Genomic DNA, 20,636 nt, shown 5'->3' on the forward strand with positions numbered 1-20,636 from the left:
AAACAGAAAGGTTTGGTGTTTGAGGCTGAAGCCTGGGGCAGTTGTCTGTGCGAGTGAATAATTGTGTTTGGAGACTTTTTGGTCCTTTGTTTAAAGGCTTGGCCATATCCTTCACTGAGCAGCTTTTGAACGGCACCAGGGCTGAGTTCCGCCGCCGATGTCGACGGTGCCGGTGGAACGTGGTTTGGCTTCAAAGGAGCCCGCTGAGTGTCTTCCCTCCTGCGCTCAGTTGTTTGACAGCGCTGCACACTGAACGTGGTATGGAGTAGGGTGTGTTTGTGTGTGTGTGTGTACAGTACTTTGCAAGCTGTAGCTTGAATAAAACAGCAGGGGGGGTGTGTGTGTGTGTGTGTGTGTGGGTTGGCGAGCGGGGCGGCTGCGTTTCCTAGCGAGTCCGTTGGCGGCCCACTCCTCCTGGAGCCGAGTAATGCGATTATAGGCCGTTAATCATTAAAGCGCCTCTCCCGGGACCCCTGACTCACGGGGCCCCTGACTCACGGGGCCGGGGGCTGAGCCGAGGCGGGACGTGTTGGGAGAAGCTCTCACGGGGCCCACCAGCGGCCCGGCTGAGAGGCAGGAGGGGGCTGAAGAGAACGGCCTGTCCGTATCGGGTGGTGGGGAGGTGGACATGCAAGCCGGTCCTCAAAGCTGCGCGTGTGTGTGTGGCGGTAGCGAGGGTTTCTGCCATGGGCTCCATGCTGATGTGAGGTTTTAACCTTAAGAGGAAGACCATCACTCTCTCTCTCTCTCTCTCCCTCTCTCCATCTATGCTTGTCCCTCCCCCCCAGGTGGTGTACTTCACAGCGATGCACAAGATCTTCAGCGAGCTGACCGATCAGATCGATCAGGGAGGCCTGACGGATGAACAGAGGGAGGAACAGACCGAGGCCAAGCTAAATGAGCTGCGCGCTCTGTCCATCGTGGCGGACGACTGAGAAACCGCCGGGTTCAGCTTCCGTTTGCCCGTCTCTCTCCTTGCCAAGTGCACCGTTCAGTCCGAGTCAACGGTGTGGGAATTACCGTAGATTGTTGTACACAGCCACCAGTCACCTAGACGTGAAGAACTTTTTTTTGTTGAAAATAATGCCATTAAGGAATTGGATTTTTTTTTTTTTTAGTTCTGTCATTTTTATAATTTATTAAACTTCTCTGATCGAGTGTAGTTGCCCATAACATTTGCTGTTGGGTCATATGAAAGAAAACTAACAGCAGCTTTCCTCAGGCAAAATTCACTACAGCCTAAAAGGCACGTTTGGGGGACCTCCGTCTACTCCTCTTTCCTGATTCTGTGTCATGTGTTTAAGTACCGCAGGCGCAATTTACAGCAACATCTACAGTAAGGGGCTACAGTTCAGCTACAGCTTCTCGTTAGAAAACGTGTGTGCGTGTAGCACAGGCAAGGCGTAAAACTCCTGCTTTGATCAGCACATGTAATGTCCAACACAAGCATGAAGTATGAACTGAACGTTTATTTAGTTAGAGAGGGTATTTTGCAGCTATTTACAGACCATTAAACTTGAGCATCTGCAGTAATATTTCATGAGTGTGTGAATAAAAGCTGTAGCCCTATACTGTAGCGCCCTCCACTGACAGAAAAAAAGATTGCATCTCAGCCCCCCCCCCCCGAAACAATTTCTTGTGGCTTCTAATGTTCATTTTATGGATTCACCAGTTTGTGTGCGTGTAGTTATATTTTTTAAATGTTGGCCTTTTACATTATTACTTTAGCTGCATCTCAGATCTTGCAGCCATAAAAGAGTTTGTGATTAATGTTGGGAACACATTCGGTTCCGGACCAAGCACCTGTTCGGCGTCACATGAACCGTCCCGTTTCTGCCAAAGCACCAGTAAAGGCCGGCAACCGGGAAGGGACTGCCAAGTGTTCCGTTTTCGGAACCGCAGCTTCTTACTAAATGATCTTGGTATGATAATGAGTTTGAAGTTACATTCGTACTTGTACCTTGTACGTACTTCATTTCGCCTCGGGCCTCATTGTGTTCCTGCCTAAATAATTGGGATTTTACTGATGGCTCATTATTTCATATCCAGCGGGCCTCTAATGGTTGAATGGCTTTTGGTACAAAACCTCTTTTTGTTTCTTATAGTGTTTCAGATGTTTGTAACCCTAGTTCTTTTAAATCCTTAACATTTGTTATTTTATATTCATGTGAAGCATTACAATAAATTGGTTGATATGCATATATTTCTATTTAGTTGGGCAGGCAGTCTCCCTGCGAGGCAACTGGACCTGCCCCAAGTTTTCCCAAACTAAATTTAAAAGTGGGTATTACTTTTTTGGCATATTGCTGTATTAAAATGTTAATATTTTCTATTAGCTCCTTTTGTTTAAATAGAAACAGCACGTAGGCTTCAGTACATCTCAGCCTTCATCTGAATTAAGTCAAATGGGTCATAATCTCAGGATGTAGAGCACTGCGTTGTCCACACGCTTAACTTTCCTAAATATGCACATCATAAATTGCACAGAAGGGTAATGACTCGGTTGATGAGTAATTACCCCGTTGAGAAAGTCAAATTAGTTGCGCTGCACACACATCGTTCCATGAAAGTGCGACTTTATTCTTAAAACCCCAGACACCAAATATACGACCGTGGAATCATTGCAAAAGAAAGTCATTAAGCGCCGTCCGTTCACCCCGTGGGAAGCGCCGGTTTCTCCAGCAAAACTGCCCGAGCGCAAACCGCGCGCAACTAGTGCGACGGGCCACGAAGAGCGCTAGTCAGGACGCTCGAGACGATCTCACGGGCCTAAAGGAGCTGCATACAATCTGCTCGTTCAATTAGGCCGCCATGGATTCCACTTTTTAGGGAAAACGTACAACTTGGAGTTGTGGCTCTTGGTTTCCTCCTCGCTGTCGTCACGTGCATGAATAATTCACCAGCAGCAGCGCAGGCTGACTGCGGATCCCCGACTCTCCTCGCGTCCTGCAGCCTGTGGCGCGCAGTGCGCTCTAAAACAGCACGTTTTCCAGTTCGGTAGGAAGGCTACTATTAGTGTTTACCTACAAACGTTAACGGACGAGCGACGACGCGCGTGCCGACGCCCTATACGGCCACTTTGCTGTACATTAGCGCGATCTGCTCGCGGAAAACCTGGCGCAGCTCCACGCGTTTGCTCTTCAGGGTGGGCGTGAGGAGACCGTTACTCACACTGAACATCTCCGGGTGCAGATACAGGTCCTTCACCTGACGGAGAAAGGCACACGGGAACAGGGGTTTGGTGCGTGGCACCGATGAGTGTTCATTCACTCCATTTGCTGTAATCCATCTAAGATGGAACCGTTTACCCTAAACATAGCAGTTCTACACCCCAGGAATCCAAATCCCATAAATGACCCAATTGTATGATTGGGGTGTGTAGCCTTATATGCAGAATTGCATGCCTGTTATAGCACAGATGCATTAATAGCTGCATCTACAACTTAAATATCAGATGGATACAAACAGCACGAGCTAGTGGTTTTCTGGTACCACCAACACCTGGTGGACCCAGGCTGATACCAGCACAGAGGTAAGAGACAAGCATTAGTGCAGGTGGCACCTGTTCGAAGGACTTCAGCCCCGCCTCCTTCCCCATGGCAACCATGTCCTCCAGCACAGCGCTCTTAACGTCGGAATTCTGACAGAGCTCCTCGTAGGATCCCACAATTCCCCTCTCTCTGGCCCAGTCAACAAACACTTCTGGGTCTGGGACCACAATCCCGACCACGCAGGACTGAAACGGAGGACAGAAGCATGGTGAAGCAGAGGACCAGGCTTCAGGTGCCTTAACAGGCAGGTGCGTGCTCACCTGGAGGCTGTCGCCGTGCACGAACACCTGCAACACGGGAACGCTGCGCATGTAGATGTTCTCAATCTTCTCCGGAGCCACGTACTCTCCCTGGGACAGCTTGAAGATGTGCTTCTTCCTGTCTATGATCCGCAGGGTCCCGTTCTAAACAGAGCAGAGAGACGCGTCCGCGTGCTAGTGCTCGGGTTTGCTGTTACGTTTAAATACAGTAGAATTTAAAAAATACAGCACATCCAGAGTGACTGTGGTGATGTGGATGGATGTTAGCAATGCATCATTATAGAAGGCGTGTTGATGTAGCAGTGGGCGGGGCATTGATGTGGCAGTGGGCAGGGCCTCCGGCACTAACCGGCAGCCATTGTCCCACATCTCCTGTGTGCAGCCAACCGTCGCCATCCAGAGCCTGGGCTGTATTCTCCTCATCTTTCAGGTACCCCTGAAACACACTGGGTCCACGGATACAGATCTGATGCACACACACACACATACACACACACACACAGACGATTTCCTTCCTGTGAACCCCTGTACTAGGTGTTTGAATCCAGGTGTTTGAATCCAAATCCAGTCCAGGGTTTTGTAATTACTGCTGTTTAACTGTGTGCATTTACCTCTCCTTGTCCACGCTTGGCGTAGTAGCTCATGTCTGGAATGTCGGCCAGCTTCACCATGGCACAAGGCAGAGGAGGTCCAACATGGCCTGTAATGTCGAGCGCATTACGTGCGTCAGACACTCAGCCAGACGCCTGGCGCATGCGCCGATCAAAGTTGCCACACACGCACGTTCGTGGGAGTACCGGCAGGCTGAGGCGGGGCGTTACCTGCGCTAAAGTCTCCGGGCATGGAGAAGGTGCAGCCTGCCGTGCACTCAGTCTGACCGTAGCCCTCAAATATCTGCACCCATGAAAAAACAAGCTCCGTTAAGATCAGCCCATTCCCCTGCAGCTCCTGTTACTAGTACTGGGACAAACACACACTCACCAGGCAGCCAAGGGTGGCCCGGAGGAAGGAGAGCACAGCAGGGGAGATTGGGGCGGAGGCGGTGAGGATGAAGCGCAGCCTGCCCCCCAGGGTGGCCTGTGGGGGTGGAGAGAGCAGCATGAGTGGGCGCTGGGGATAGGCAGCCCATGAGAGCCCCACGGCACGGGGCAGTTCTGCAGCAGGACACCTGGATCTTGTTGAATATGAGTCGGTCCCACAGGCTGTTGTTCCGGATGATTCCGCTGTTCACTTCGGCCTGTTTGCGCTTCACGGCGTAGTGCAGGATAGCCCTCCTCAGCGGTGACGTCACCGAGCCCTGGATCTGCACACATAGGATGCGTTTACACACCCAAACACTTGAGAGGCCTGGACGAGCTCTCTCATCAACTCCTAAATCACGACACGTGCCCAGGCTGCGTGAATCTGAACCTTCTGGTCCACGTGCCCAACAGACCAGACCGAGCGATGATCGCAAACCAGCAACACCGATAACAGTTGTGTCCTCACCATCATAGATCACCAGTAACAGCTGGGTCAGCACCATCACCTCATCACAGATCACCAGTAACAGCTGGGTCAGCACCATCACCTTGTCATAGATGCGGGTGAGTAGGCGGGGCACCACGGGGAAGAAGGTGGGTCGCAGGGCTTTGATGTCGTCCATGAGCAGGGAGACGTCCCCCTGGTAGAAGCCCACTCTCGCTCCATGGACGAACATGGACACCTGAGGACACATGGTGCACCAAAGAAGGGAGGAAGACCGTAGAGACACTCGCGCATGTCTTATTAGCTATGGGCTTAACGACGCTCGCGTTGTGCCATTTAACTGAAACAGTACAATACGCAACGAAACTTGGATTTTGCTCACATGATGAAGCCAAAACGTTTGCTTATATTAACAGACTTTATGGCAAGATGTCCATGACTCACTGTTCACCTCCTTTAGCTAAAAAAGGCATCTGTGCCCTTAGGACTACGAATTCCCTGCTGCTAGTTCTGAACTCTGATACACTCCCTGACCCTTGACCTGTGGCACAGGGAGGTTCAAAAAGATGAGCCCAGGTGCCATGCTGACGCTTGCATGCTAGAATGGGCAGGCTTACTTGAATCATGCGCTCGAACATATGGGCCAGGGGCAGGTACGAGATGGACACGTCCTCTTGGCGAATCACAAAGAAGCCCTGCAATTACAGACAACACGCATCACCCAAAACGGTGAGACACACAGTCCAGTGGAAACGGGACGATGAAATGCTTAAAACACATTTAAAATGGGCAACTGAATTTTAAAAAATGAATATTTTTTTAAAAGACACCCTGAAGTGTTTTAAGCGTGCGATTTGTCTTCCGCTCTGCCAGACTGAAGAGTTTAGAATTTAGCATCTGATTGGATAAGCCAGTTACCAACATTAGCACCCAACTAAGAGGGGTCACAGAGAGAGAGAGAGAGAGAGAGAGATGTACAGCATTCTGCGGGTAATGGCGTAACAAGGGGCAGCAAGAAGACAGAAGACACATCTTCAGCGTGTGTGGCAGATACGGACAGGACCGAGGTCTCCGAGGTAATGGTGTCAGCGGCCTGGGGAGCCGATGTTTGAGGAAGAGCACACGGACCTCGAGGATCTTGATGACGGAGGACGTGTTGGAGGCAATGTTGCCGTGGGTGATCATGGCACCTTTGGGCTTTCCTGAACGAACAGGAAACGAATCGTTTACCACAGGTTTCCTTCAACACTACTGCTCCTAGCTCAACACACTTTATCAATGTGTGGTGTGTGAAAATGTTGACATCACCAGTTGTGGTGTGATTGGATATTTAAAGTCACAGGTCAGACTTGAGCACTTCTGTTTCTGATTTAACATCAGAAACTAAAGCTTTCTAACTGACGGAGACGTAACAAACAAGACACACCCATCGGGACATTTACGGCATTTAGCTGACGCTTTTATCCAAAGCGACTTACAGTTATGACTGAGTACAACTTGAGAAACTGAGCGTTAAGGGTCTTGCTCAGGGGCCCCAACAGTGGCAACTTGGCAGTGGTGGGGCTTGAACCGGCAACCTTCTGATTACAGGTCAAGTACCTTAACCACTGAGCTACCACTGCAGCCGCCAACACTAGCTTGTAGCAAACACTAGCGATGTGTGTACCTGTGGTCCCGCTGGTGAAACACACGACCGCCAGGTCCTCAGGCTCAGGGGGCTGCAGTAAAACACGCAAGCACTGCTTCAACACTCGGAGCATTTCACCAGACAACCACATTAACACGGGCGAGACTTCACGGAGACGCCTGCTCAGGACAGATCTGAGGAAGTCTGCGCGTTTGGGCAGGCGTGGACCATGTGACGTCAACCTTCTTTACTTAGTCATCTGTAATTCTGAAGCCAAATCTAGATCACAAATACTGGACCTCGAGTAGACAGTCTTGCGAAACGGATCAATTTAACATTAATAAACAATAGGATTTGGGACACAAATATGCCCAGGAAGACAGATCATAATCACATACGTGAAGGATCTTGGACTAGTGACCAAAAGTGCTATAACTTGACGCATTCTGGACACAAGGACACTTGAGCACTGTCTTGCAGCTCAGCACCCCCTGGTGGAAGGAAAACATTTGAGCGAACACTTACTATTGGAGCGCGAAGATTATCCCTGCCCAGAGCCTGCCAGGAAACACAAACAGATTACTTTCACCCCAACATAACAGGAAGTGCACAGGATGCAGTCCCCATCAATTGAATTAACTTACTATTACCATAGGCAACCATCAACCTTCTTCCTGTGCTCAAACACTGTCTCTGGTGACTGTGTATGCACAATGAAATGTGTCAAAGCAGTGATTTGATCCCACGCCCCCTCTGACCATGAGCTGCGACAGGTGCAGAACTTCCACGCCACAGTTCCTCCCCCGCTCCACCAGGGCAGCGCTGATGGGGTTGAAGAGCACCAGACAGGACAGAGCGGGTGTCACCCCAGTTTCCTTATTCGCAAGCATGGACTCGGCCTTCTCCATCTTGTCGCAGATCACCAGAGGGATCTCGGCTAGGCAGAGGCACAGAGGTAAATATTAAATAAATCGGCTCTGCAATGAGTGTTAAATGGTACACACACACACACACACCCCTACCTAGATTGAGGATGTGCACCATAGCTTCCAGGCCCAGTGTGTCATACAGAGGTACCACGGCCATGGAGAAAGTGTAGCAGGCCAACTCTGCAATAACCCACTGTGACCACCAGAGGGAGTCAAACGACAACAAAGCTAGTGAGCTTCATGCAAATTTATAGGCTTTAATTCCCTTATGATTAGTCATGTCAGGCATGTTAGCTATACACGCGTTTGGTCGTAATCGTTCTTCAAAAACATTCTGATGCTTGTGGTCCAATAGAGAGAGGCAAATAAGCTTGTGTGTGTACATAATTGTACTTCAAAAAGATCCTGATGTTTGTGGTGCAAATATGAGCTTGTGTATGTGTTTCATACCTCTGGCCTGTTCTGGGAGAAGATTCCTATAAACTGCTTTGGGTTGGGCTGGCATCCCTTTGCCAGTAGTCCTGAGCCGAGCACCTGGGCCCTGTGCGTCACCTGTGGCGTGATAGCACATGACCAGATGTAATACAGGATTTGAAGTTACAGGACTGTATGGCATGATGGGGGAAACCTCAGGTAGGTAGTTGTGTGTGTGTGTGTGCGCACACACACACAGTACTGCAGTCATCTTCTGTTACAAGGGATTTCTGCTCACCACATTCTAACAAGCGTGTTGTGAACAGGCTGTAGCCTCACCTCGGTGTAGGAGATCCACTGGTACGGTTCTCCTGGCTTCCTGAACCCCAGACACGGCCTGTCCCCTGCGAGACATCTCAGGATTAGGATAGGAGAGACAGCAGCCGACCTGCCAGGGCAGCTGCTGCGCAAACCAGCTTTGCTTCGCTTCCAGTGCCAGCAGACACCTCAGACCTCACACCTGCTCCGTTCCTGGAGCGGTCGGCCGTGTGCCAAAGCCCCTAAAAGATCAGCCAGTCACGGTGTGGTGATGCACGCAGGGGGTAAAAGGAGCGAAAAGGGAGCTGCCCTGCCCAGCCCACAGTGCCTTAATGGCTCCAGGGACAGCTGCACTTGCCTGCTATCCTCAGCCCTCTCTGGAACATCTCGTAGGCCGTCTTGGTGTCCTCATAGTAGAAGTCCAGCAGGTTGTCGTCCCTCAACAGTGCGGATCGCCGGCAACTGGCATCCCCCTGAGGATCACACACAAACACGGCGGCTTAGCGGAAGGAGCAGACACGGCCACACGTGACGTAGTCAGGATTCCGGATCGGGGCCCCAGCAGATCTGGTGTAGCGCGCTAGGTGGTCTCCGGGTGAGCGGCCTTTACCTGGACTGGAACGGACTGCGCTCGCAGGTCGCAGGGCGGCCGGATGGACCGGGGCCGCGTCAGCAGCCAGTAGGCCGTCAGAGAGGCCAGTGCTCCGAGGCCAAAGAGCGAGGGGAAGAAAGAGGGGAGCACACTGCGAAGGTCCTCCAAGTCCGAGCGCCCCACTCCACCACCGAGGGAACAGAGCCACTCCCGCCACTGCATAGCTGAGAGAGCGAGAGAGAGAGAGAGAGAGAGAGAGAGAGAGAGAGAGAGAGAGAGAGAGAGAGAGAGAGAGAGAGACTAAACCATTATGTATCCAAACCTTTTTCCACCAGCACAAAAAGCACTTTCTGCACATTTTAAATTCTGAACCCCAGAGACCCAAACCCTGCCTGGGTGTCTTTAGCTGCAGCCAAATGTCCCCTCCCCGTTGCGGTAGGCCGGGCGCTTCCCCTAATGTGGTTTAAAGCTCACCGTGTACACACAGCATTTGGCCGACCTGCTGAGTCAGGTGTGTTAAAGCTGCAAAAATTACAGATGGAATGTGATGACAGTCCAAAAGATGGATTATTGTTTTATATGTTTATTAGATTTTTAATTCCCTCCAGTGTCTTCAACACTAGGACCACACTGAAAATGGCTAACAAAGTGCTGGCCACACAGGGCAGACACATGGCCAAACTTCTGAGTCTTGTTGGCATGATTGGTTGCTGATTGGTTGGATTGCAGCAGGCGTTTGGGTTACCCTCGGCCATTTACAGACACAGAACTCACACTGACATGGCAGGAAATGGAGTCAAGGAGGACAAAAGAAAAAGAAGGAGACAGCAAATGAAGAGAAAGAAGAAATGGATGAAGTGTTGAGCTTGGCGTCGAGGGAAGCTCAGATCATCCCTCCATAACGCACTGCTTCTGTGTGTGCGCGTCAGGGACACAGTAGCAGCTCTCTAACGACCAACCACAATCCCGATGCGAGTGCACGTCTGAGAGAGAGTGACCGGTGCGAGCGACGTGCGCACTTAGACACCAATAACCCCAACAGCGGGCTGCCCCATCATTCCCGTGCGGGGCCGTCTCCAAGCCTGTGGCATTCCGGCGCGCTCCTTTTCCTGCTGTGCTATTCATTACAGCACAACAGCCCTCCGCCCTCGTCCACCCACTTTCACCTCTCACCCAGTTCCCCCGCCCCCGCCCCTCACTCGCTCCTCTTAATGTCAGGAATAAAAGAGTAACGTCATCACCCCTTAAACCATCCCACTCCGTCTCCATCGCAAAACGCCAACGCTGCCAGCACCCGCTGCCCGGCTTCGTGCCAGTTACTACCTCTTCTAACTCCTTACATCCAGAGACTCCCAACAACTGCATCAACTCTAACGCTCACAAAAAGCAGCGAGTGGCGTCAAACTCGATTATTTGGAAATACTGAAAATAAAACGGAAGACAACGCCGCCGCCGCCGCCCAACCCACAGCTTGGCTCACAATCAAATACCCAACGCGACGTTTAACGCGACTCCACAGGGCAGCCAAGAGCCCAGCGGAGGGGCTGACGGGCGGCTCTCCGCTCCCCTCTCCTTCACAGCTCCGCGAGGCTGCAGATAAACGCGTCTCCCGCGCTCCCTCGTGCACCCGCGATAATAAAAGGCGCTCTCGTGCGTGCACGCGTTAATAAAAGGCCCTGTCCCGAATGTGAAGGCCTTGGGAGAGAAGAAGACCGGAGCTATTGCGCCGTCCGGGGGTGGGGTGGCCGCCGAACAAAAGCAGTCAAACACAGAAGCCATCAGTCAGCCGCCCTGCTAAAAGCCAGCGCGCATTCCCCGAGGAAAGGGCCAACTTCGCGCGCGGGACACGGCACCTGGCAGAGCCCGAAACTCTGCGATAAAGTCCCGCAGTCAAGGAGGAATATTTGCGCCTTTAAGGAATCCTCCCTTACCGTTGTAACGCTCTCACCGAAAAAGCTGGAAGTACGCAAATATAAATACACCACCACGAGATTACAAATGTCCTGTGAACAACAGGTTTACCTGTTCCCAAAGATTTTTTTTTGTCGATTTATTTATTCACAATCAAACATAAAATACAGCATCATACTTAAAAATCCACTAAAAGTCCAGGACAAATAAAATATCACGGTCACCCCATGTAACAATTACATGGGAGTATTTTAAAGTTCATAAAAATGTCCGTGATAAAATGTCCATTAAAAGATCGCACTCGGCCCACTGTGCCTGGGCAAACGAACAAACCATAAAACAGTTAAAACGGTCTCCCCATAAGACAGACAGACTATAAAACACCACTAAAATGCTACCACCATAATAGAGATAAAGTTTACATTTAAAAAGTATATCCATAGTTAGTTAAAAAAAACAGGGCATGCAATGATAAAATAAAAACACGATAATAAATAAGTGTTAAATGTTAGGTTTAAAAGTATAACTAAAAACACACACACGCTTATTAGTAAAAAACTGGACATACAATTTCCATCTAAAACCCCGTTACATCATGTGGCTCCATCATGGTGGATAAAACAAAGCAGTGGTTCGCTGGAACCACCGGATGGAGCAGAGTCTCAGCTAAATTTTAAAACCTTTTTCAACTAAAACCCTAAAAACTTCGGGGGGGCCTACAGCTCGAAGAGGCCCTTCCACCGCTCCTTCGCCGCGTCGTAGTCCCACCGAATGACGTCACGCTCCATCCTGAATTTCCAATCCACACAGACTTTCTTATGCAATCCCCAGGTGTCCAGGCATGTCCCCTTTTGGATGGGGCTGGTCCTCGCATTCCAAAGTTCTTTTTTGGCGATGCTGACCAGCTCCCATATCCGGGACGCGAAGGAAGGCCCGGTATCCTGGGGCCACCCCTGCAGGTCCAATGCCCCGCACAGGTCGGCTACCTTGCTCCAGACCTCCTGCGCATACCCACAGTCCCAAAAAACATGCCTGAGGGTTTCTTCTCCAGCGCAGTCGAGCCGTGGGCAACGCGGGAGTCTAGTAAGCCCGTGCCTGTACAGAACGTGTGTGCCATGCACGCACTGCCAATTCAGGTCCTCCAGCCAGTTGTCTAACCCTTTCGGTGGTACTCTGGACCATGTGTCCTCCTCGTCCAGGCCCACAACCGCATGAGTCCCCCCCATCCTTCTACAAAACCCTATGCTTGACGAGGGTCTTGGGCTGTAGACCCACCGGGAACGATTTGCTCCATCCAACCGAACGCTCACAGTGCTCCGGCAGCGTCTTGGCCTTGGGGCCGGAGTTGGACCAGTTGACGCAATGGCCAGGACAACCACAACTGTATAAAATATTGATGGGGTGCTCGAGGGGAGCAGCCAACTGTGCAAAGAACAGGCAGTCCAGCTTGAGGGGGAAATCGGGGACATCCCTCCCAACCTTGTCCTTTCCCAGGTACATAACTTCCCTCCTAACATACCCATACCTGCCCCCCCCCCCCCCCCCCGACGAGATTGAAAACGTTTTTCGTCATTTTTACCTGTTCCCAAAGACACTCTATTAATGACTAACATTTAAATCTCATGCGCCTTTGGATGCGCCGGCGAACGAAACACTCCTGAAAGGCGAATACGCTCGTCCATGACGGTCACCGGAGAAGACAAGTCTGGTTCACGTCTACTGCGCACGCGGAGCAAAGGGACGGAGCTGGGGACGAGACGCTCGGGCGCAGACTGCTTCCACGGGTCGTGGGCGAGCGCGCGTAGCGCTCGAAAACCGAAACAGCCGGTCAGTTTGGCGACGCCGACGAGTCACGATCGTTTATTGGCCAGGGGAAAAGTCTGTCAGGACATATGGAATGGGTGTCGGACCAAAAGAACGCAAGTGCTCAAAATGAGCCTCCCCGTCAATGTTGCGCATTTGTTTGACGAGCAAACCAAGTCCCCCCCCTGCTGCTTTCGCGTACAGGCTTCCACCTTCCACACCTGTCAGACTACCTCTACAATTACTCATCATCGATCAACACCAGATCACATAACCAACTCCATGACATTCGACGGTGTGTGATTGATTGCGTTTCCATTGTTTTTATTTGCCCTTTGCTCCTTGTATAGCGCGCGGGAGCGTGCAGCTCCGGGCTTCGCGCTAGAGCGGTTTTGCCCGCGAGCGCCACCCAGGCTCTGGCGTCAAAGCACGCAGTGGCCAGCGACGGAGGCGCGAGAGGCTTGTACGTCGAGCGACACGGACGGTCCAGCAGGACTCGGGGTTCCTGTGCCGCTTCGTTAGAAGGGCGCGGGAAAAGCGAGGGACCGGGCAGCTACGCAGACCCGGCGAACGGGCGAGACGCACGGGGCTGACAGGTCAATGGTCCGGGTGTTTTCCGGCTGCGATTCCTAAATGAAGCGTGAAGAACAAGGCACTATAAGACTCAGACACAATAAGGGGGTTCTGTGAAGGGGACAGGCGGTGAGGAGAAAGATGCGCATTTCATTAATCTGCTGGGACGGGCTGGTTTTCAGCACAATACCGTAAAAAAAGCTATTGGCAGCGTATGCTTGAGCCCTTTGGAGAACTAGAAAAACGTTAGCCGATACTTTTGGCATTTGTCTAAACTGGACAGACGACTCTGGGCACTAGCAGTACGTTTGAGTCACTGGTAGCGTTTAGCCTGCTGGTGTGAGACGTATTTTCACACATCCTGCCCAGGTGCGATGCATCTTCCCATGTACACTGGGGCAGAACAAAGTGAAGAAATGCTTGTATTGCACTGGAATAACTAACCACACAATGACAGGCCACGCACGGTGGTGTCTTCCACTTAACTACCTTCGCTTTCATATTAAAAAAGGAAGGTTTTTTATGAGTAAGGTATACATACGTGATTTTCCAGTAGCGCTGTGTGAGCACTCTCTCTCTGCTCCAGCACTAGCTAAAGGACTGTGCATGTTATCATCGGGCACGCCAAGCAAACAGCCCGGGACGAAGGATGCGCGTTTTACGCGGCCTGTAAAGACGCGGAGCTTAAATACTGTGTTTAATTTTTTTTTAAATCATATTCGCACGATTTGTATCTCCGGTTGTGTCACGATAGCAAAAAAAATAATAAATTAAAATACAGAGAAATCCTTTTCCTGTCGTGGTAAAAGTGGCTATGATCGCAAAATGCATCCACGTGCCATGCTTAGACGCTACCGACACGTACTGCAAATAAAACGTTACCTTTACGGTTTAACTCTAGCCAGTGTAAAACTTCGCCTGATCCAGCCTTACCTTTTGTGAAAAGCCCAGAAACGACACACAGTAACCGGTGCGTGTGTGACCCGACGAATGAATGAATGAATCAGCTCTTAAACGCCGACGCCTCGCAGAAAACATTTAAGATCTTCGCACGACAGTGTCGGGAGCCTCCGAAACGTTATGCGCGTTTTTTTTTTTGTTTTTTTTTTTTTAGGAAAGCTGGTCTTACCTATAGTGGACGTAGCTCGCGCCTCTTCACAAAGTTTTACTTTCTGCAGACGCCGTGGCGACTAAATCCCAGCTGGCCCCTCGTGCCTCCTCGAACCACAAACCCGCCCTCGCGCCCTCTTTAACCGGGGATGACGTCACAAAAACTTAGGCCAACCGGAATAAAAGTGTTTACACTATAGACTTTATATTTTGCATTTTTGCATTATTTTTTTGCTAATTATTATCCGTCTCGCCCTGACGGGTAATCACAACATTTTCTTCACAACTTTCTTTCGTGCTGAAAATTTGCAACCCGTTTCACCCTTTTGTGGCACCACGGTAATTCCACATTCATGTCACATCTACGAGCTTTACTGGGAAGATAACAGATAACACCCAAACATTAGAAACAGGATGACTGGACTGCGCCACAATGATCACCAAGTACAAAGGAATTCCCTTTTCAGCTTTCGCACGCTTGCATTCGGTGGGCGGAAACAATCCATCACGAGATGAACTAGAGCGCTCTCAGTATTAAAGACGTTCGTTAGGATTTGTCCATCTGCCTAATCCATATCTGACCAAAGGATGGATCAGAAATCCTTGTCCCAGTCCGAGTCGTCTACGGGAGATAAATTTGTGTGGCTCTCGCTGCTAGAACAGGCGCCACTACAATCCAATAGACTGTGAACCTGCGATGCAAAAACAAAAAAAACAAAAAATAGAGCAGGTTGAGCTTGACAACGTAAAAGGTTTCTTGGTGAATTTTAATAATGTGTGTTTTGATGGGAAGAGGGCCTGTGTTGCCTACATTTGGAACTATTGGTGGAGTGAGTGAGCCCATGAGGAGACCTTCCCAGTCAAACCCCTCGAAAAACCTGAAAAGCGTCAAAAATCAGACAAAGGCATAATCATTGTCTCTCCTTCCACCCTGTCTGTTTTGCTCTCTAACGAGTGCTCGCATTTCACCTCTCACGGGGTGCTTACTTGTGTCCACGGACGTCCTTGAGGAGGGTCCCACAGCCCAGTCTCTTGCTGGGGTCCTCCCTGAAAGGGGGATGATAAATGAGCAGCATCAGACAGACACACACACCCTCCTAAAGCAGAGCACATCTGTTCTGAGAGAAGAGACAGTGTGTGTGTGTGTGTGTGTGTGTGTGTGTGTGTGTGTGTGTGTGTGTGTGTGTGTGTGTTACCCTGAATGACAGAGGAATCAATTCCTTTTCCTCCAAAAAGTAGCTTTTAAATAGCCTTTTTGGGGGAGGTATACAGATTACCACAAATATGCCAACACATATTTAAAGGAGCAATCAGTCATTTTTACCAGCATAAAGTAGCAAACAATATGTCTGAAAGGGATTTTTTAAAAACATTTTTTCCTGCCCATGTGCTGCTCACATGAGATCAGAGGGCTTTGTAGTTCCTGAATGATCAAGTTTATGTTCCATACTGTGGGACCTCCACATAGACGCAACCATGTTTAATGTAGATTTAGAACGGTACCTCTGATACATCCAGGCCACTAGGTGTCAGTATAATGGCAGTTTCATAATGTGAAGAAGAATTACTAGAAAAAAAATATTGCTCCTTTAATTGATAATGTAACAATATTCCAAGACATTAAAGGCTCACACAAAATACATGATGAGAGTAAGGTTCAAGCTATTCTCATCAATTCGTTGGCCCTATGTTGTATGGCCCCATTATTTTAATGATTAATATAACAACATGAAGTGCTTGTTTAGGAATTTCCTCCAATGAGAGTCAAGTGTCTGAGCAACTCGCATGGAAACTCAGCCATCGTCTGAAGCGGAGCAAACCCCTGGCTGTCCTCAGAGCTGCAGGGCACAGACATGCACTGTCAGTGTAAGTGGCACAAGCACATCGCTCTTGGACCGCGGCACTACCTGCAAAGCCCCTTGACGAGTTCGGCCGCGGCTCTGCTGATCGACCTCGGGAACTCCACGGCATCAATCCCCTTCAGAACCGCTGCACAGGTCTTTAGCAGGTCGGCACCTGTGAACGGGGGACTGGGGAGGATCGGGGACACATGTAACTCCACCACTGCAAAAATCCACATGTGTACACTGGATGCACATTTCAAATATGCACACTATAAAATGGTTACATGAACATGTATGAAAGCTGTGTTTACTAAATGATCTTATATATATAAAATGTTTTCTTATACATCCACAATTCGTCTTTTTTTATGTGTCACACAGTGACCCTGACTACGCTCTGCTTGCATTCTCAACTCTTGGATGGATGAAAGGTTTGGAATTGACGGTCAGTGTGCTTTTTGATGAAGGCGTTGTGCCGTCAGCTCCAGTGGAGAAGATAAATAACATAAACAGTGTGGCGTGCTCTCCCGCTTTCTCCTCGTCACCTGCAGACCCATTAAACGCGTTCACGCCCGCGGTGGGTTAGGAACTCACACTCAGTATTCTTTGTGCCAAGCGTCTGTCCATCCGCTTTGAAAAAGAATATAAATACATTTTAGTCCGTTCAACAGTCTTCGGGTCACGTGACTTTTTTATTTATTTAATTTTTTTAGAGGTACGGGATCTCACATCAGGATTTGTTTCACATGTAAATACAGGACAGAAGATAAACGTTTTACAGTGTGTGGAGAACTGAGGGAGGAACCGGCCAGTGCGAATATTAATGAGATTCCCTACAGTTCTGTATGTCTTCAAACCGGAATAGTAGAAGACGTTTGCTCTTCCTAAATGTGTAGAACAGCCAGTTCTCAGTAACTTTAGCATTGGACAGTTTCTCTGGAATTAATTTATTAATTTATTAAGAGACACTATATGAGAATTCATCTAAAGGGAAATCTATTTTCTCTGGAATCCATTTAAAGAGTCATTGTATGAGAATTATTCTAAACAGTCACTGTAAGGGAATTATTTTAAAGAGTCATTGTATGAGAATTATTCTAAACAGTCACTGTAAGGGAATTATTTTTAAAGAGTCAGTGTACGAGAATTATTCTAAACAGTCACTATAAGGGAGTTATTTTAAAGAGTGATTGTATGAGAATTATTCTAAACAGTCACTGTAAGGGAATTATTTTAAAGAGACATTGTATGAGAATTATTCTAAAGATGTATCTCCTTTTTGTTGCTAAAATGCTAACACACTCAGGATCCCGTTTTAATATGCTTATTATTTCTGGAATCATTTTTAAAGTTGGGAATATCAGCAATACTATGCAGTACAGCCACTCTGTAACCAGCATATTTAAAACCTGTCATTCCTTACCAGCATTCAAAAGACAGCTTCATGCCTTCCTGCTATTTTAATGCACCTCACTCAGTTTTAGGGAATGAATAACAGTTATGGATACATTTTTTTTAGCAGCCGAGCTCGGTTTTATTTAGGAAATAAACAGGTGTGTGCTGCCTCTTCGTACTGACATATCAAAGGCATTCAACACAGCCGGTTACTCACCTCTGCTACCAAAGCTGGGTTTGACGGCTCAATCTGTCTGTAACAGGCTTGCTGAGTCTTTGTGTGTGTGTGTGTGTGTGTGTGTGTGTGTGTGCTTGTGAAGGCGGATATGAGTAATATGAGTTGAGCTGAAATATGAGATGAAAATGAATACCCGCGGAACCAGACGGATAAAGAGAACATTTAAAATAGATTGTGAGGAGCTAAATCTGTGGGATTCTCCATATGTTTCCCTGACATAAAGACGCTTCTAATTAGTTATAGATTAAACCATAGTTCAGTCAGATTAGATTTATTCATCTATGGGCGAGTTCACAGATTTGACTTGTCTTTCAGCTCTTTTGTGATGGTTCTATAATAATGTGCTTGCAAGGTTTTAACAGAATAGACGCTATTCCCACATTAGGTGACATTTATATTTACATTTACGGCATTTGGCAGACACTCTTGTCCAGATTAGGTCTAGTAGTCTAAAATAGAGATTAGGTCTAGGTAGTAGTCTAATAGAGATTTTGTAACTGAATTGCCAATCTCACCTGCCGTTGAGTAGCTCATACACAAACACCCCTAAACCCCAGAGGTCAGCGGGCAGGCTGTGACCTTTCTGCAGGATGACCTCTGGGGCCTGGTGACCTGGTGACCCACAGAAGGACCAGGCCCTGTGCAGAGAGTCCAGCTTCTTAGCACAGGCAAATCCCGACTGGGAGAGAGAGAGAGAGAGAGTTGGTGAAGGGAGGGGCTCATTAATGTCTAGAACAAAAATTTCCTTAAAGAAATGGCAGATTTATCAAGAGCATTTTCTCATTATTTGCCAGTTCTGAAGCATTGGACACCACACCAGCTTGGCGTATCCTCTCTGGTCCAGCAGGACGTTTTCTGGCTTGAGGTCTCTGTGAACGACACCTCGGTCATGGAGGCAAGCCAGAGCCTCCAGCACACAGGCTGTGTAGAAGCACGTCACGCTCTCCTCAAACGGACCCCTGAAACGAGGACGGACTGTCACTCATGGAGAATAACTTAACCCTTTAAACCCCCTCCCTCGTCCCAAACCTGCTGCACAGTGACTGCTGACTTTAAGGTAACGTACAGACTGAATACAAAAAACGTACAGCTAATATATCCAGGATGCAAAGCCATGTGGAAATGAAATATTTTGCAATCAGACAACAAAAATAATATTCTGCAATATATTACTTTTGTATAAAAGCACAAATAACAAATAATCTAATGTTTAGGTTTTGAATTAGATGTAGGAGTTTAGGAGTTTAGACCACAGCCACCTGTCTCTTAGCAAGGTCCACAGATCTCCGCCTAAACATGCCTCCGTCAGCATGTACAGACACTTAGCATCTCTGAAAGTAGAGTACAACCTGAGAGGAGAGAAGACGTGTTTTCAAATGGATGCGCACAAGCTCAATTGTACAAAAAACAGAATCCCATATAAAACCGTTCATTTAGACACTTTGGGTGATATACCGCTAACTCAGGGATAATCCACCTAAGATCTTATGTCTGCGAGTGCATAGCCGCTGCAGAGAAGTGCTTGGCTTTGCTAGTTACGATCGTTTCTCGGTTATTAGTGACATCCCTGCAGAGGAACAACCTGCAGAACATAGGATGTCTAACTTCACTCTGACCCCTCACAACGGTGTCCGAGTGGTCTCCCTGTTACGATGCCACCTGCTGAGACGGCAACGGTAAAGATGCTATTTGTTGAGAAGGCATCGTCGAGGATCTCTTCTTTAGCTTCTCCTTTAGAAGTTATGGGCAGGAAGTGTTCGGTCAACATGGGTATCGAGTCCACACCTGACTATGAACGGACAGTGGGCATCCATTGTGATTTGTTTTTTCGGCCAGGACTCGTTCTCTTTGGCTAGGGCTCACTAATGCTCTCTTCCGTATGATCCTCAGCGCCAACATGCGGCTGGCGTCCTCTTTCAGATGCACCTGAATGGGAACACAACAGTAACAGGTCAAAATTCAATGAGATGTTTTTTGTTTTTTTTTAAATACACTTTAAGCCACTGCAGTTCAGCTGTGTTCCATTAGCATGCTTTCGCTTTGTATCATAATACACTGATCAGTTAGTCACCTGCCATCTGATTCTGTTATTTTATTATTCAGTCATTGACAGATGTCTGCTTACTAAGTTTAATATACGACATATATTTCAAAATGGTGGGCCTACTCTGGACAGTATAGATATTAAAAGTCAGTTCCAAGATTAATAATAACCATTCTAAACCAGTACCTCTATGAGAAAACATATGTCTACATCAACATGGACAGCACACGAGCCTTTTGGTCAGCGCTGTGGATCACACCTTTAATGGCCCTACAGATCACATCTTTAACGGCCCTACAGATCGCACCTTTAACGGCCCTACAGATCGCACCTTTAACGGCCATCGATGCAGAGTAGCACATGCAAGAACCTCACCAGCTGCGTGTGGCCGAAGCGTCCCTCTCCCAGGTTACACAGAACCTGCACGTCACTGGAGGACACATCACACAGCTCGGCCCCTCCCACCTCTGGCCTGGCAGTGCCGACAGTCAGTTCCCAGTTTCAGGAGGGAAATGCCCGTATTAATGCTAGTGCTGTTCTGAATACTGCTGCATTGTAAA

The 20,636-nt window shown here is 48.6% G+C and overlaps 3 protein-coding genes across 6 annotated transcripts in view; 1 reads left to right on the plus strand and 2 right to left on the minus strand.

Moving 5' to 3' along the window:
• Nucleotides 1–2,199, plus strand: part of bin3 (bridging integrator 3) — a 38,330-nt gene extending 36,131 nt beyond the window's left edge. For all 4 annotated transcript variants that reach the window (XM_027011239.2, XM_027011243.2, XM_027011241.2 and 1 more), the window contains one exon: nucleotides 789–2,199. In XM_027011239.2, the coding sequence (XP_026867040.1) occupies nucleotides 789–935 (147 nt within the window). In that variant the 3' untranslated portion in view covers nucleotides 936–2,199. The remainder of the gene's footprint in view (nucleotides 1–788) is intronic.
• A 360-nt stretch (nucleotides 2,200–2,559) lies between these two features.
• Nucleotides 2,560–14,659, minus strand: acsl2 (acyl-CoA synthetase long chain family member 2). Its single transcript, XM_027011214.2, has 20 exons — nucleotides 14,575–14,659; nucleotides 9,177–9,382; nucleotides 8,925–9,039; nucleotides 8,588–8,652; nucleotides 8,285–8,386; nucleotides 7,928–8,027; nucleotides 7,664–7,842; nucleotides 7,431–7,463; nucleotides 6,945–6,996; nucleotides 6,407–6,480; nucleotides 5,896–5,973; nucleotides 5,382–5,516; nucleotides 4,980–5,114; nucleotides 4,793–4,888; nucleotides 4,633–4,705; nucleotides 4,423–4,511; nucleotides 4,161–4,277; nucleotides 3,812–3,955; nucleotides 3,563–3,736; nucleotides 2,560–3,207 (listed from the first exon to the last, which is right to left on the minus strand). Exons 2-20 carry the CDS (start codon nucleotides 9,378–9,380, stop codon nucleotides 3,067–3,069), a joined length of 2,106 nt encoding a protein of 701 aa, XP_026867015.2. The 5' UTR covers nucleotides 9,381–9,382; nucleotides 14,575–14,659; the 3' UTR covers nucleotides 2,560–3,066.
• Nucleotides 14,660–14,759: 100 nt separating this feature from the next.
• Nucleotides 14,760–20,636, minus strand: part of prkg1l (protein kinase cGMP-dependent 1, like) — an 18,481-nt gene continuing 12,604 nt past the window's right edge. Inside the window, 10 exon segments of the mRNA XM_035536321.1 lie at nucleotides 14,760–15,247; nucleotides 15,367–15,433; nucleotides 15,543–15,602; nucleotides 16,463–16,585; nucleotides 18,548–18,711; nucleotides 18,850–18,991; nucleotides 19,292–19,381; nucleotides 19,818–19,858; nucleotides 19,860–19,958; nucleotides 20,452–20,548. Coding sequence (XP_035392214.1) covers nucleotides 15,149–15,247; nucleotides 15,367–15,433; nucleotides 15,543–15,602; nucleotides 16,463–16,585; nucleotides 18,548–18,711; nucleotides 18,850–18,991; nucleotides 19,292–19,381; nucleotides 19,818–19,858; nucleotides 19,860–19,958; nucleotides 20,452–20,548 — 982 coding nt within the window. The 3' untranslated portion in view covers nucleotides 14,760–15,148.

This window comes from Electrophorus electricus, chromosome 18 (genome assembly GCF_013358815.1).
Source record: "Electrophorus electricus isolate fEleEle1 chromosome 18, fEleEle1.pri, whole genome shotgun sequence".
In the NCBI taxonomy this organism is placed as follows: Eukaryota; Metazoa; Chordata; class Actinopteri; order Gymnotiformes; family Gymnotidae; genus Electrophorus; species Electrophorus electricus.

Excerpts from the sequence above, each read along its gene's own strand:
- acsl2 (XM_027011214.2), bottom strand. The coding sequence starts at position 9,380 with ATGCAGTGGCGGGAGTGGCTCTGTTCCCTCGGTGGTGGAGTGGGGCGC. Across the intron at positions 5,517-5,895 it reads TGTTCGAGCGCATGATTCAA|GTGTCCATGTTCGTCCATGG; the intron begins GTAAGCCTGCCC and ends ATGTGTCCTCAG. Across the intron at positions 5,115-5,381 it reads TCACCCGCATCTATGACAAG|ATCCAGGGCTCGGTGACGTC; the intron begins GTGATGGTGCTG and ends CTATGTGTGCAG.